Source organism: Melanerpes formicivorus, unplaced genomic scaffold, assembly GCF_026170545.1.
Source record: "Melanerpes formicivorus ecotype bairdi unplaced genomic scaffold, bMelFor1.0.p_v2 SCAF_1, whole genome shotgun sequence".
Lineage (NCBI taxonomy): Eukaryota > Metazoa > Chordata > Aves > Piciformes > Picidae > Melanerpes > Melanerpes formicivorus.
Window position 1 is genome coordinate 26,827,256 of NW_027142353.1, and position 13,976 is coordinate 26,841,231.

Consider the following 13,976-nt stretch of genomic DNA (forward strand, 5'->3'; position numbering starts at 1 on the left):
TGTCAAGAAGGGAAAAACTTTCATTATGTGCTGTTTCCTTGCTAGAAAGTCCTGGAGAATGCAATTATTGCAATATTGCTTGGGTGAGACGAAAAAAATTCCTCCTCTCACTTTTTTTTTTTTTATAGCCATGGCCACTAGAGGGCGGTTCTCGCTTTGGATTGCAAAGGCTACAAAACTCACACCTTTTACCTTCATTATCACATACATGGGGAATAATTTCTCCTATTGTACATACCTCTTTTGGAAAAAAAAAATAATAAAAAATATATCAAATAAAAACAGTCTAAACCTGACCGTCAAACCACCACCCAAAAGAGACAAAATGTAGGCATTAAATTGCTCAGGACAGAACAATTTCATGAGAGAACTCTTCGTCTTTGCAATTTGTTGCTTTACTGAAGAGAGTGACATCATCCGAACAGCAAGGATGAGACTATTCTGCCTTCTGCACCACGTGTTGCCAGGGGAGGACAGAAAGGACTCATTGTCCCGTGCTTCCAGCTTAACTCTATCTCTAGCCATCAATGACTGATGGCTGGTCATGGAGATGGGAGCACAGATTGTGCCTCGTGATAGGTAGCTAGAGGTGGATGTTGCCACCAGCAGGAAAAAGTAATAATGAAAAAATAAAAAGTACACATCAGAGATTGTAGTAAACACCTAATGGAAACAAAAACTGCCTGATGTAACTCTGGAAGTACTGTAGAGCCTCTGTCCTCTGAAGTCATGACATCAAGCAGAAACCATTGAAGGCATGCACCAAGACTTCAGACGCAGCCTTCCTGCAGTCCCTTGGTTCTCCCTTCCACCATGCTGCTGCTTTGGTTGGGCCAATGCCGTGAACCTGAATTCATTCAGGCTAAACAAAGCCCATGAGGGACTGTAGTTCACAGCACCACCTTATGGCATGCAGCTGTGGCTCAGCACAGGACTGAGCAGAGGAGAGTGGGAGTGGAAGCCTCAGATGTTACTGCTGACAGCATACTTTGGTTCATGAAACCACAGCATCTGGAGTCCTCAGCACTATGTTTGGGAGGTCAGATACACACCGAGTACAAGCCCAAGTGAGTTGGAGGACAGTGTTTTCTCAAGCACGCCAGTTTTTTTCCACTAATGATGCAAGTCTCTGCCCCATGCATCCCTCACATTCTGCATATCCCAAAATCTTGTCCCTTGCATCTCACCATCATCTGCTTTCATACCAATTCCTTCTCAACTTTGACTCCTCCTGTCCTGCCTAGAGAAAACAGAATTCCTGCTGTGCCCATTCATCTGGCTCTGTTCCAACTCCCTGGACTCACACCTCTCCCCTCTTATACTCAAGCTAGTAGCTCCCCATACCTCTGGTCTAACCTCCTTCTACTTCAAGTCACTACATTTGATAACCACAAGCATCACTTCTCTAAAAATTATCAAACATAGCACCCATACAAGAATTACTTCTTCCATCTATAATCCAGTGTCATCAGTCCTTGGCTAGGGTGCAAACTCCATGAGGAAGGCTCATTAAGCAGACCCACAGCCACTATCTCAAAAAACATGCAAGTTCTGTGACTGCCAAGAGGAGAGGACTTGGAAGGGTAGGGGAAAGGGTTAGAAAGAAACATGCATAAAAGCATAACTTCGGGGTTTCCAGTGCTCCACCCAAGATATGTTTTGTGCATGCTCTGTCATCCATCCCTAGATGCAAGCCTGAAAAATGCTATTTTAAGCCAGTTAGCTCTGATACTAAACCTCTGCCTCAAGAGCATTGCAAACAAGGCTGCACAGAGCTCACATCAAGACTGACCTATTTTCAGCACCTGCCCTACTGGGTTAGAGCTTAGACTGTTGTACCAATACTGCACTGTGGTTAAGATCCCAAATGTAGTGTGGACAAACCCTACAGCAGCTATAACCACACAGGCCTAGGACCTGTCCATAGCTCTAAGCAGCATCCTTTGAGCCGTAACAAAGCAAAGGCCTGCAGTAACAAAGATCTGCAGAAACCCCAGGAACCTGGGCTCACGGAGAAGAGATTCAGGGCACAGGCTGTGGGCAGCACACTGACTGCTGTGCTCTGCATGCACGCTACCAAGTGGGTTTGTAGAGTGTCTTTCAAGGACATTACTAAGAGGAGCACTAATGGACCAGCAGTTTCAGATTCAAAAAAATAAGACCCAGCCTTTCTGAAAAAGTTCTGCTGCTCCCATGGGTGATGACTAGGCCAAACCAAAAAAGTAACCAAAAGGCTCTCATGAAAATAGAAGAACTTGCAATTGGGAAGTTCCTAATCTGAACCTAGCACATTTTTTTGTTTTAGGAACAGGAAATGCTGTTATGACAAATGCTTAAAAATAAGAGAAATAATAGTCTTGTGCTGAACAAAGTTAAAATGTTTTCTAACAAAGCACAGGTTTTTTCAGCATGACAAAATGTACGAGGTTTCAAAGTTCCTTTTATCTGCTGACAGTAATTATCTTGACACCAGAAAGGGTGTGCTAAAGACACACAAATAGGTAGATGCTGGAATAGGTCTTAGACCTGTGATCTACTGGCCTGTGTCCTAGGCAACAGCTAGAATTAGCTATCTGTGAGGTGATCTAGAGAATACATTAAATACTTTTCCTGTCATTCTAATTATAACTTTAATGAATGAATATTCTCTTGAACTACTGTCCATTCTTTCCAACCTCAGATTTGCTAATTGATGCATAAACAGAAGACATCAATATGGCAAATTGTCTCAAAAATATGTTACAAAGTTTATTCTTTTAGTGTTGTGATTTAATTAAAAACCCTACAAACTAGCAGAAAGGCTGCTCTAACCCTTTCGAGAGCCATCATCCGGTGCAAAGAGATGGAAGAGCTCAAACAGCTGTTGCAAGAACCCTGAAACCCTTTATCTGCCTCGGTATAGTAACTTCCGCAGGATTTAAGAACAGCACAAGCATTTGGTTTTATTTTGGCTCTATTCCACTCTGACAATTATGCAAAATGGTACAAAAAACTATTAAAAAAACCCCTCTCTAGATAAACTACTGCTCTTAACATTACCATTTCAAAGTATGGTTCAATACAGCTTGACTGAGTTCCCCGCTGTCCTCTTTGGATTTGCTCCAAGTCTGTTTATTTTATTTACTGTTTAAGCTATTTTGTTTCAACTGCTGGCCAATTTTTATTCCCTTCTCCCTCTTAAATTAATTGCTGCATTTAGATGTTTGCACGCTTATTTTTTCCAGCAATAAAAGCTTCACATACACCAAATACAGGCATATGAGAAGTTAGCTTTAATCCCTGAAACCTACAGAGGAGCTGATGATTCCACAACAGAATGGCACAGCTTCATGGCAGGGAATCTGTGAATATTCCCATCCTACCATAATTAGGAAGATCTAAATCTGAAATTAATTCTTAAAACAGACAATTAAACATTAGCTGTTATGCATCTGCATCTCTTCAGTCCAGGTGTAGTATTCATTTGAATTGTTTCAAATTCCTTTATTTTAACTCCTCTTATGATCAAAATGACCATAGACTACCTGGTGCCTAAAGCACATGGAAGACAACAGGTAGGAAGATGTTCTTTTAATTTTACTTTAGTCAAAAATGTCAGTATCTTTTCAAAGAAAGATAGAAAACTTCAGCATGAAGTTAGAAAGCAATATAAGGGAAAATAAGTAAAAAGAATCTCTTTACAATCTCCATTTGAGAATGAAAAAGGACAATTTTATCATAAAAGGCAACGCTGGGAAAAATAACTGCCTCTGAAAGCCTTTTACTCATCCTGTAACATTTTTTTTCGTTTCAATCTTCCTTCATGGAAGATACTGCTCATGCACTCATTCTTCAAACCCTTTGAGCTCCCACTTGTGGAGTCCACCAGCTCCTTTGATTTCCATATGCAGGTTTTCTCTCACTCCTCCTAACTCAGACACCTAGCCAAAAAAACAATTCAAAGGTCTAAGGTCAGGCTGAACAGAACCATCCGGAAGGGTTCAAAATTCCTTTTTCTACCCCTTCTGCTTCGTTTAGATATAAACAACATTCTACAGGTCAGAAACATGAACTGGCTCCATTAATCTTCAAGTACAGTTCTAATGATTTCTATTCTTCCATTTAAAGTAAACCACTAGCATATTTCCTCAAGCCTGCTTTTAAAGATCAATTTTCTCCTCCTCTCTCATCAATCATAGCATGTCACAGAACACAACAAATGCTTCAGTTTTTGAACAGTTGCCACATTTCATTGCTTCTATCCAACACTTGCAGGATTAAAACCCCAGTTAAATACAGGACACCCTGAAAGCTGTGGAAAGAGCACTTCAAAATGCATACAAATTCTCAGCCTGCGCCTCCTCCCCTTACTGTCACTATTGCTGAACAAAGAGCACAGACACTAAATGCAATCTCCAAGGACTGACACAAATCCAGTTGCACCTACAACCCTAAGTATCATCTTAACGCACCTACAGTCATCACCATCATCTTATTACTATATCCTGGAACCTCATTCAGGATCAGGTACTGTAATTTGATAGCTGTGACACTATTGGCAGGAGGTAGCTGCTACTTCCTTAATGAAACTGTAAACCAAAAACCCTGCACAGCTCACTCCTGCTACCGCACAGAACTGCTCTGAGAAAAATAACATTTTCTCTGCTTCATGGGAAGACACTTTAGGGCTATGAAGCAGTGGTGTTTCTCTCATCTTCAGTTCCATACCCACTCACAGTGGAGTGTAAAGGGGACTGCAATTCCTGACAGAAGCTGCCTTTGAAGTAAAAGGGTGTCTGCAGCAGAGGATCTGTTCAGAAGCTAGAGGTGTGGTGTGGTTGCCCTCTCACATCACCATCCACAACCTATTGAGGCTTCCTGTCAGCTACAGCACTAGCAAGCACACTTGTTTCCCAGGGTTAATGTGCACAGAAAACCTCCTCTTCCTTCCCAATTTGCTTCTCTCTGCAGCAGAATCTTAGATCTTCAAAGCAAGACAATCACCTGCCAAACCAGGCCAAAGGAGTCAGCCAAGACTAGTTTGTCTTGTGTTAGGTACTACACAGAAAGAATAAAAACCTGACCTCTAAAGAGCCTGAAATTCAAAGAGTAAGCTGTGGCTGTACAGAGACTGCATAGATTAAATCTGCATTACTTGTTCTGAAGTGTTACTTAAACCCCACAAAATTCAGTTTTTATCAGCCGAGAAGCCTGTAAAAGAAAGAACAACTCAAGCAGTATTTCTAACTAGATATGTCCCACTTCAGTCTCCTCTTTTACATCTCTAAAACTAAGGTGACATTACCTAGGCCTGATGGAGTTGGCAAAAATGTTATCAGTAGGTAACTGTGCCTGTTACATAAACTATGGGCTTAAATGGTTCAAACAAGTTTATGGTTCTAATAATAGTATTTCGTAATTAATGAATATAATCATGCTCCTAGCTACCTGGCAGAGTTCATCTAGGGATATTCTCCACTATGGTAACATCCCTTAGATCTAAGCACAGCTGAGGAGAGTAGTTTTGGCTAAAGGAGTCTAGCTGTAAAACAAACGTCTGATAAGTTAAATCTAGAGAAACACTGCAAAATTTGAAATGGAAAAAACATGACAGTATTATCAAGAGAGAGAATAATGAAACCTTGATCTATTCATGAAGAACTTTTCATAGCACAGTAACAAGAGCAAAACTCAAAGCAGTCTAAGGAAAACTTTTATACATGTCTTTTCTTAACTATGGTGATAGAAGGCTATAGAAAACCCTAAACCAGGTCAAAAAACAGGCGTGAGATTAGCGGCATGACTCACAGCTTTATCTGTGGGCCTTTTTAGAAAGCAATAACCCCTTCATCCAGAGCTTTAATAGGTGGGTTCATAGTACAATGTAATGGAAAGTGCTGTCTGATGGAAAGATGAGAAATGGGAGAGCTGACAGCTTCACTCAGTTCATTCTGGTCTCTAATCCAAATCTTTTGCTCTGATCATACAAACACTCCTGATGACTTTTAGTCACAGCATGAACAGCCTCTGTAGCCAAGCATTTGAAATAAGGCAACTGTCAAGAATTCAAGAGTTGTTTTTTAAAATCTTTCTTTGTTCCATACACAACAACAAGCTTGAAATAGATCATTCATGATCTTTTTCCCAATGCTACCAAGTATGCTCATTTGCTTACTATATCACTCCTGGCACCTCAGGAAAAAAAACAAAACAAAACAAAACACCCAAACAAAAAAAAAAAAAGCATGAACATAACCCAACTGACCTAATAAAAAATGACCCACAAAGAAAAACAATCACAAACAAAAAACCCCAAACCCAACCCCTCCCCACTTCCAAATCCCCACAAATCCCAAAATGCCACAAAAACCCTATCAATCCCCAGTGTTCTTGTCATTCACATATATAAACAAATTACATGATGGTACAATATGTTAGGACAGACAAGAGCTTAAGATCTAGCAAAATATTTCTTTAAACCTACTAGAAACTGCAACACTCATGTACTGCTAAGAAAAGGAGGATAATTATATAGTTTCATAGTTTCATAGTTTCATTCAGGGTTGGAAGGGACCACAAGGATCATCTAGTTCCAACCCCCCTGCCATGGGCAGGGACACCCCACACTAGATCAGGCTGGACAGAGCCTCATCCAGCCTGCTCTTAAACACCCCCAGGGACGGGGCCTCGACCACCTCCCTGGACAACCCATTCCAGGGTTTCACCACTCTCATGGTGAAGAACCTCCTCCTCACATCCAGCCTGAATCTCCCCACCTCCAGCTTCATTCCATTCCCCCTAGTCCTATCACTACCTGATATCCTGAGAAGTCCTTCCCCTGCCTTCCTGTAGGCCCCCTTCAGATACTGGAAGGCCACAATTAGGTCACCTCGGAGCCTTCTCTTCTGCAGACTGTACAGCCCCAACTCCTTCAGTCTGTCCTCATAGGAGAGGTGCTCCAGCCCTCTGATCATCCTCGTGGCCCTTCTCTGGACACGTTCCAGCACCTCCACATCCCTCTTGTAATAGGGGCTCCAGAACTGGACACAGTACTCCAGGTGGGGTCTCACCAGGGCTGAGTAGAGGGGGAGGATCACCTCCCTCGACCTGCTAGCCACACTTCTCCTGATGCAGCCCAGGATCTGATTGGCTTTGCGGGCTGCAAGTGCACACTGAGAGCTCATGTTGAGCTTTTTGTCCACCAGCACCCCCAAGTCTCTCTCCTCAGGGCTATCCTCCAGCCAGTCACTGCCCAGCCTGTATTTGTGCCTGGGATTGCCTCGACCCAGATGCAGGACCCTGCACTTGCTCTTATTGAACTTCATGAGGTTGGCCTGTGCCCACCTCTCCAGCCTGTCAAGGTCCCTCTGGATGGCCTCCCTTCCCTCCAGCGTGTCTGCTGCACCACACAGCTTGGTGTCATCAGCAAACTTGCTGAGGGTGCACTCAATGCCACTGTCCATGTCCCCCACAAAGATGTTGAATAAGATAGGTCCCAGGACTGATCCCTGAGGGACTCCACTTGTCACTGGCCTCCACTGGGACATGGAGCCATTGACAGCCACTCTTTGGGTGCGGCCATCAAGCCAGTTCCTTATCCATCTAGTGGTCCACCAATCAAACCCATGTGTCACCAGTTTGGAGACCAGGATGTGGTGCGGGACAGTGTCGAAGGCTTTGCTCAGGTCCAGGTAAATGACATCAGTTGCTCGCCCCTCATCTATTAATTTTGTCACCTGCTCATAGAAGGCCACCAGGTTGGTCAGGCAGGATTTGCCCTTGGCAAAGCCATGCTGACTGTTCCCAATCACCTCTTCACTATTCTTTTGAGCGAGTAGTGACTCCAGGAGGATCTGTTCCATGATCTTTCCAGGCACAGAGGTGAGACTGACTGGCCTGTAGTTCCCTGGTTCCTCCTTCTTGCCCTTTTTGAAGATGGGGGCAATGTTTCCCCTTTTCCAGTCTGTGGGGACTTCACCAGACTGCCAGGACTTTTGAAATATAATAGAGAGGGGTTTAGCAACCTCATCTGCCAGTTCTCTCAGCACCCGTGGGTGTAACCCATCGGGTCCCATGGACTTGAACACTTTCAGGTTCTTCAGATGATCACGAACCTGATCTGCACTTACAATGGGCAGTTCTTCCTCCCTGTCCCTGGCTTTGACTTCCATAACATCAGGAGTGTGGCTAGAGGCCCTTGCAGTGAAGACTGAGGTAAAGAAGTTATTAAGTACCTCAGCCTTTTCCTCATCACAGGTGACCATGTCACCATTTTCTTTTCTGAGGGGGCCCACACCTTCCCTAGTCTTCTTCTTCCCATTAATATACCTGTAAAAGTTCTTAGTATTCCCTTTAATCTCCCTGGCTAGATTCAACTCAAACTCTGCTTTGGCTTTCCTGACCAGGACTCTTGCTGCTCGGGCAGCTTCCTTGTATTCCCCCTGTTCTACCTGTCCTTCCCTCCACTTCCTGTAGAGTTTCCTTTTAAGTAATAGTGTGCCCAGTAGCTCCTTGCCCATCCAGGCAGGCCTCCTAGCATTCTTACCTGCTTTTCTCTTTGTTGGTACACAGAGCTCCTGGACACAGAGGAGGTGGTCCTTGAATACTGACCAGCTGTCCTGGGTCCCTCTTCCCTCCAGGGCTTTGTCCCATGACACTTTGGCTAGCAGATCCCTGAAGCGATCAAAATCTGCATGCCTAAAGTCTAGGGTCGTGAGCTTGGAATACTTCCTCCTGATTGCCCTGAGGATGTTAAATTCAACTGCTTCATGGTCACTGCAGCCAAGGCCGTCTATGAGCCTCACATTGCTTACCAGCCCTTCCCTGTTGGTGAGAACAAGGTCCAGCATAGCACCATTTCTTGTTGGTTCCTCCACCATTTGGAGGAGGAAGTTGTCTTCTATGCAGTCCAGGAACATCCTGGATTGCTGGTGCCTTGCTAATAACTACATGAATAACTACATTTTTTTTTCTCATGATGCTGTATCACTCCAAAGACAAGATCTGCAAGACCAGATCAAGATTACAAAACAAAACACCAAACCAAAAAACACCAAACAAACAAAAAAGAGCTCCTCAATTGAGCACACTTTTTTCCTGTGTTAGCACAAACAATTTACAGCAATATTAACTGAGTAAACTTCCTGGGATTCTAGTATTATATGCTGGGAACAACTTGAAGAACCACATTCTGAATGAATCCTTTTGTGCTTCTCAAGCAATAATTTTCCAGCAATGATGAGGGCAGCAAATTTGAAACTGCTTTGAACACAACTGTGTTTAGTGTTATGATGTCATATTAAAATAAAAGGTTACTGTGTCCTTTCAGGGAAATCTGTTTACTCCACAAGCAGACTCTTAAAAGCAAAGCAATGAGCCATGGCATTGTGGTAACTGTGACACAGAGTGCTATGGCAAATGGCTGTGTATTTTGCATGTTAAGCAATGTATTAATTTTCAAACACTCCTTCTGGCATTTTCCCAAAAGCCATAAGAAAAATCCACTGTCTCAGGATAACATGCAATGCAGCATCCAGATCTGAAAGTGAGCTTATACCTGCTGGACTCCTGGACACACTGAGGGTACACTCATCCAGTACATGCTCCTGGTCCCTGTCAGATAGAACACTATCTAGAAGAGACAACTGAACTACTGAAATTTGATAATTATCATAACCCTCAACTGGCCTTGTACATTTTAAAAGACTGCATGCCCCACCTCAGTCTTTTCCTCTGTTGACTAAGCACTCTTGATACCACTGTAAATCAGTCACGTGTTCTAAATTTCTCATTTTCTTCTGTTCTCTGGTTTATTTGCATTTGACTTTCTTTAGTGATTACAGTTAACTAAGAGCAGAAATAGGAACTCAATAACAGAACTTCAAAAAAAGGGTAGTTTGACAGTTATCACACCTTCTGCACAGCATATTTATCAAGGAAAGCTACCTGACATTTTAACACACAATACTGTAGCTGGAAAAAAATATTTGGTACTGTTACAGAATTGTATTTTGTCAATAATATCACATGTAAAAACTTGGGGAACAGCTAGAGTAATCATCATCATCATCATCTTCTAATGTTTTCCACAAATTAGAATGCAGTTTTATCTGGATTTCAAAAACTCTACAGAATTAACAAATTCCTGGTCTTTCAACTGTCCATCTCCTTGTGAAAAGCCAACATGCCAGCCAGTCCCACATTTTAACACTACATATAAGCAACACATGAGAATTCAAACTGAAGCCTGAAATATTTAGTTACCCACTAAAGAATATCTTTTAGAATGTTCTACCTAATGATCTGGCCTCAATATTAACTTAGGTTTTTACTTCATTCTGAGATTTCTTCAGAGCAACTGAAATTCTAACTTGAGAAGAACAAAATCAGCAAATGAAATGTGAAAGATACTTCAAAAAGAAAAAAGTATTCGGAGCTAAACAAATCTTCACTTCCAGATTTGAGTTCAAGCTTAATTCTCCCCCTTACTTAAAGCAGAGTCTTTGTTTTCCAAGCCAACTCTACTGTTACTGGTTACTGAAATCATTTACATGAGGAATAGTACATGGGAACAGATTTCACAGTATCACAGTATCACTTAGGTTGGAAAGGACCTCGAGGATCATCGAGTCCAACCTATGAACACAGACCCCATGACTAGACCATGGCACCAAGTACCACGTCCACTCTCCCCTTGAACGCCTCCAGGGACGATGACTCAACCACCTCCCTGGGCAACCCGTTCCAATGACGAATGACTCGCTCGGTGAAGAACTTCCTCCTCACCTCGAGTCTAAACCTCCCCTGGTGCAGCTTGAGACTGTGTCCCCTTCTTCTGGTGCTGGTTGCCTGGGAGAAGAGACCAACCCCTTCCTGGCTACAACCACCCTTCAGGTAGTTGTAGAGGGCAATGAGGTCACCCCTGAGCCTCCTCTTCTCCAGGCTAAATCCCAGCTCCCTCAGCCTCTCCTCATAGGGCTTGTGCTCAAGGCCTCTCACCAGCCTTGTTGCCCTTCTCTGGACACGCTCAAGTGTTTCGATGTCCTTCTTAAACTGAGGGGCCCAGAACTGGACACAGTACTCAAGGTGTGGCCTAACCAAAGCAGAGTACAGGGGCACTATGACCTCCCTGCTCCTGCTGGCCACACTATTCCTAATGCAGGCCAGGATGCTATTGGCCCTCCTGGCCACCTGGGCACACTGCTGGCTCATATTCAGCCACTCCAACCCCAGCCTGTAGCTCTGCATGGGGTTGCCGTAGCCAAAGTGCAGCACTCGGCCCTTGGACTTGTTGAATGCCAACAATTTATTCCCCCAATTTATAGACAAATATGGTAAATGATAGCATAATTGATAGCTTACTTGTTGTAAATCAGGATAGCCCACAGTGAAACTTGATATAAACATGGCACAGAAAGAGGTGTCTGTAGCTGTGTACAGTATACTTATTTCACTAGTACTGTATGCTTAAACTACAAGATTGAGCTAATATATTAATTCTGAATTTCTGTCTATGAAGCAGCAAAACACTCAGAGACATCTACTAAACAACAACTTATCTTCATAGAATGGCCCTACAATTGAAACAAGTGCAGAAAACCCCTAATGACTGGTTAGGCCACACCTTGAGTACTGTGTCCAGTTCTGGGCTCCTCAGTTTGGGAAGGATGTTGACTTGCTAGAACATGTCCAGAGAAGGGCAACAAAGCTGGGGACGGGTTTGGAACACAAACCCTACAAGGAGAGGCTGGGGTTGCTTAGCCGGGAGGCTCAGGGGAGACCTTACTGCTGTCTACAACTACCTGAAAGGAGGTTGTAGACAGGTGGGGTCTGGGCTCTTCTCCCAGGCAACCAGTATGAGAACAAGAGGACACAGTCTCAAGCTGTGCCAGGGGAGGTTCAGGCTGGATGTTAGGAAGTAGTTCTTCATAGAAAGAGTGACTGGCCATTGGAGTGGGCTGCCCTGGGAGGTGGTGGAGTCACCATCACTGGAGGTGTTAAGGAAGAGACTTGATGGGGTGATTGGTGCCATGGTTTAGTTGATTAGATAGTGTTGGATGATAGGTTGGACTCAATCTCAAAGGTCTCTTCCAACCTGGTTAATTCTATTCTACTCTAATTGCAAATTCAGTTTTTTTTTTTTTTTTTGATAGCTTTTGAAAGATGCATTAGGGAATTACTAAAATCTGTCACCTTTTAAAAATCACAGTCAGGGGATAATTAAATTTTGTGTGCTTAAACTACGAATTCTCTGGGCCCAGCATACATGAAAGGCCTTCCAGTGTAAATTTAAATTTGAACTTTCAGAATTGTAATGATCCCAAATCAGCGTTACCCACATCCCTCTGGTATCATCAAGGTTCAATTTACAAAGCATATGAGCTGTGGACTTCACTCTCTGTTGTGCATCATAATCTTAATTTGATACAATAACAACTTTACTGTATTATAACCTTAAGAATCTAATTAGAGCAGAAACACATTACAATGACTTTTTAAACCAATAGTTTCAAGAACCTATCTTACTCAATTCAAAGCAGATCAAAACTGACCAATGCAAGGATCCCATGTGAAATTAGCTTTAAGAGAGGCAAATTAATGACCAAATTTGCAATTCAAAAGTAGTATTTTATCTTGTAGTGCTATAAATTTGAGGGGGATTGCATATGAGGAACACATGAAAAGTCAAATTGAAGTCTGCTTCTCCATTAATTAAAAACTGCATAATACAGAACCCAGCTGTTAAATTTGAGTGTAAATGTCACCACATTTCAGCAACAGACCCATTCTCACAAGCAGTAATCAGATGGGTTGGTAACCCTCAAAGTGTCTTGCTTCTTTCAGGGTGAGAAGCCCTTTACTGCAGATAAGGAAGCTATTAACCCTCACATTTACTTACCCAAACACTGAGTCTTACACAGCCTGTCAGGGCTGAGTACCACTTACCGAGGATTCACTATCTCTAACAAGGAAGTCTCCTTCCACTCCCCTTTCGTTCAGGGCACATTCTGCTTGGTGTCGGGTAACATTCCCATAATACCACTCTCTTCCAGCAAACCGTCCGGTAGAAGATGGTCCTGTGTAGCTTATCTGAGGTGGATGTGAAGTGTTAATGGTAGGACCATCGCTAATGATTACTACATAGTTTTTAGGAACAAGACCAATCTGCCCTCTGGAATTTTTACATTTCCACCATTCTGGGTCATTTTCTGGCTTTTCAATGACTTCCATCGTTTCCCCTTTTTCAAAATTGAGCTCTTCTTCTGTGACGGAGCTGAATGGATACAGTGTCTGAACAACGTGGAGTACTTTGGTGCCCTGGCCGTTACTCATGGAAGCGCCTTTCCTTAAGCTGAGAAAGCTGGGTGAATCTGCAGTTGCCTCCTCAACTTCCTCTACCACATAGTTCGAAGGAAACCAGCCAATTTGTCCGTTGTAGCTACCTCTCCACCAGCCATCACTGCACTTCTCCATGACAATCACTCGGGATCCTTTAACGAGGGACAGTTCATCCTCCCTCTCTGCGACATAGGCAAATTTCACGTAAGCTGGAATGTTAAGATCATAAATCCGGTCAGCACTGCTGCCGTTGGATGGGTACTCTGCGTCTGTGCTAGGGGTGGGTGAAGCGTCTCTCACACTTGTCTTTCTCTTGGTTTTTCCCAAACCTGTTAAAGAGAGAAATATAAAGTGGTCACTCAGAATTCTTTTCCCCAGACTGCAAAGGCTACTTTTGGTGGTTACAAGCTCCTCAGCCACTTTAATGACAGGGCTAAACAGAGATCTCTTCTGTTACACTATATAGTCAGGAAACAGTAGCTTTGAGAGTTTAGTATCCAGCTGCTGCACAATTCATGTTACAATGGATCTCCTCCCTTTCTCTAAAGTATCAGAGTTTTAACACTTCAAAACAGTGGTTTCTTCACTATAAGAACTGCTAATCACCAGAATAGTTGCACAGCTTGTTGTTATGTCTTTTGAAAACCTGGCCAAATGAT

The 13,976-nt window shown here is 43.0% G+C and overlaps 1 protein-coding gene across 4 annotated transcripts in view; it reads right to left on the reverse strand.

Annotated features, from left to right (window-relative positions):
• The window catches only part of NCK2 (NCK adaptor protein 2), a 100,142-nt gene that overhangs the window by 1,725 nt on the left and 84,441 nt on the right, over window positions 1–13,976 (reverse strand). For all 4 annotated transcript variants that reach the window (XM_068137743.1, XM_068137713.1, XM_068137723.1 and 1 more), the window contains one exon: window positions 12,925–13,646. In XM_068137743.1, coding sequence (XP_067993844.1) covers window positions 12,925–13,646 — 722 coding nt within the window. The remainder of the gene's footprint in view (window positions 1–12,924; window positions 13,647–13,976) is intronic.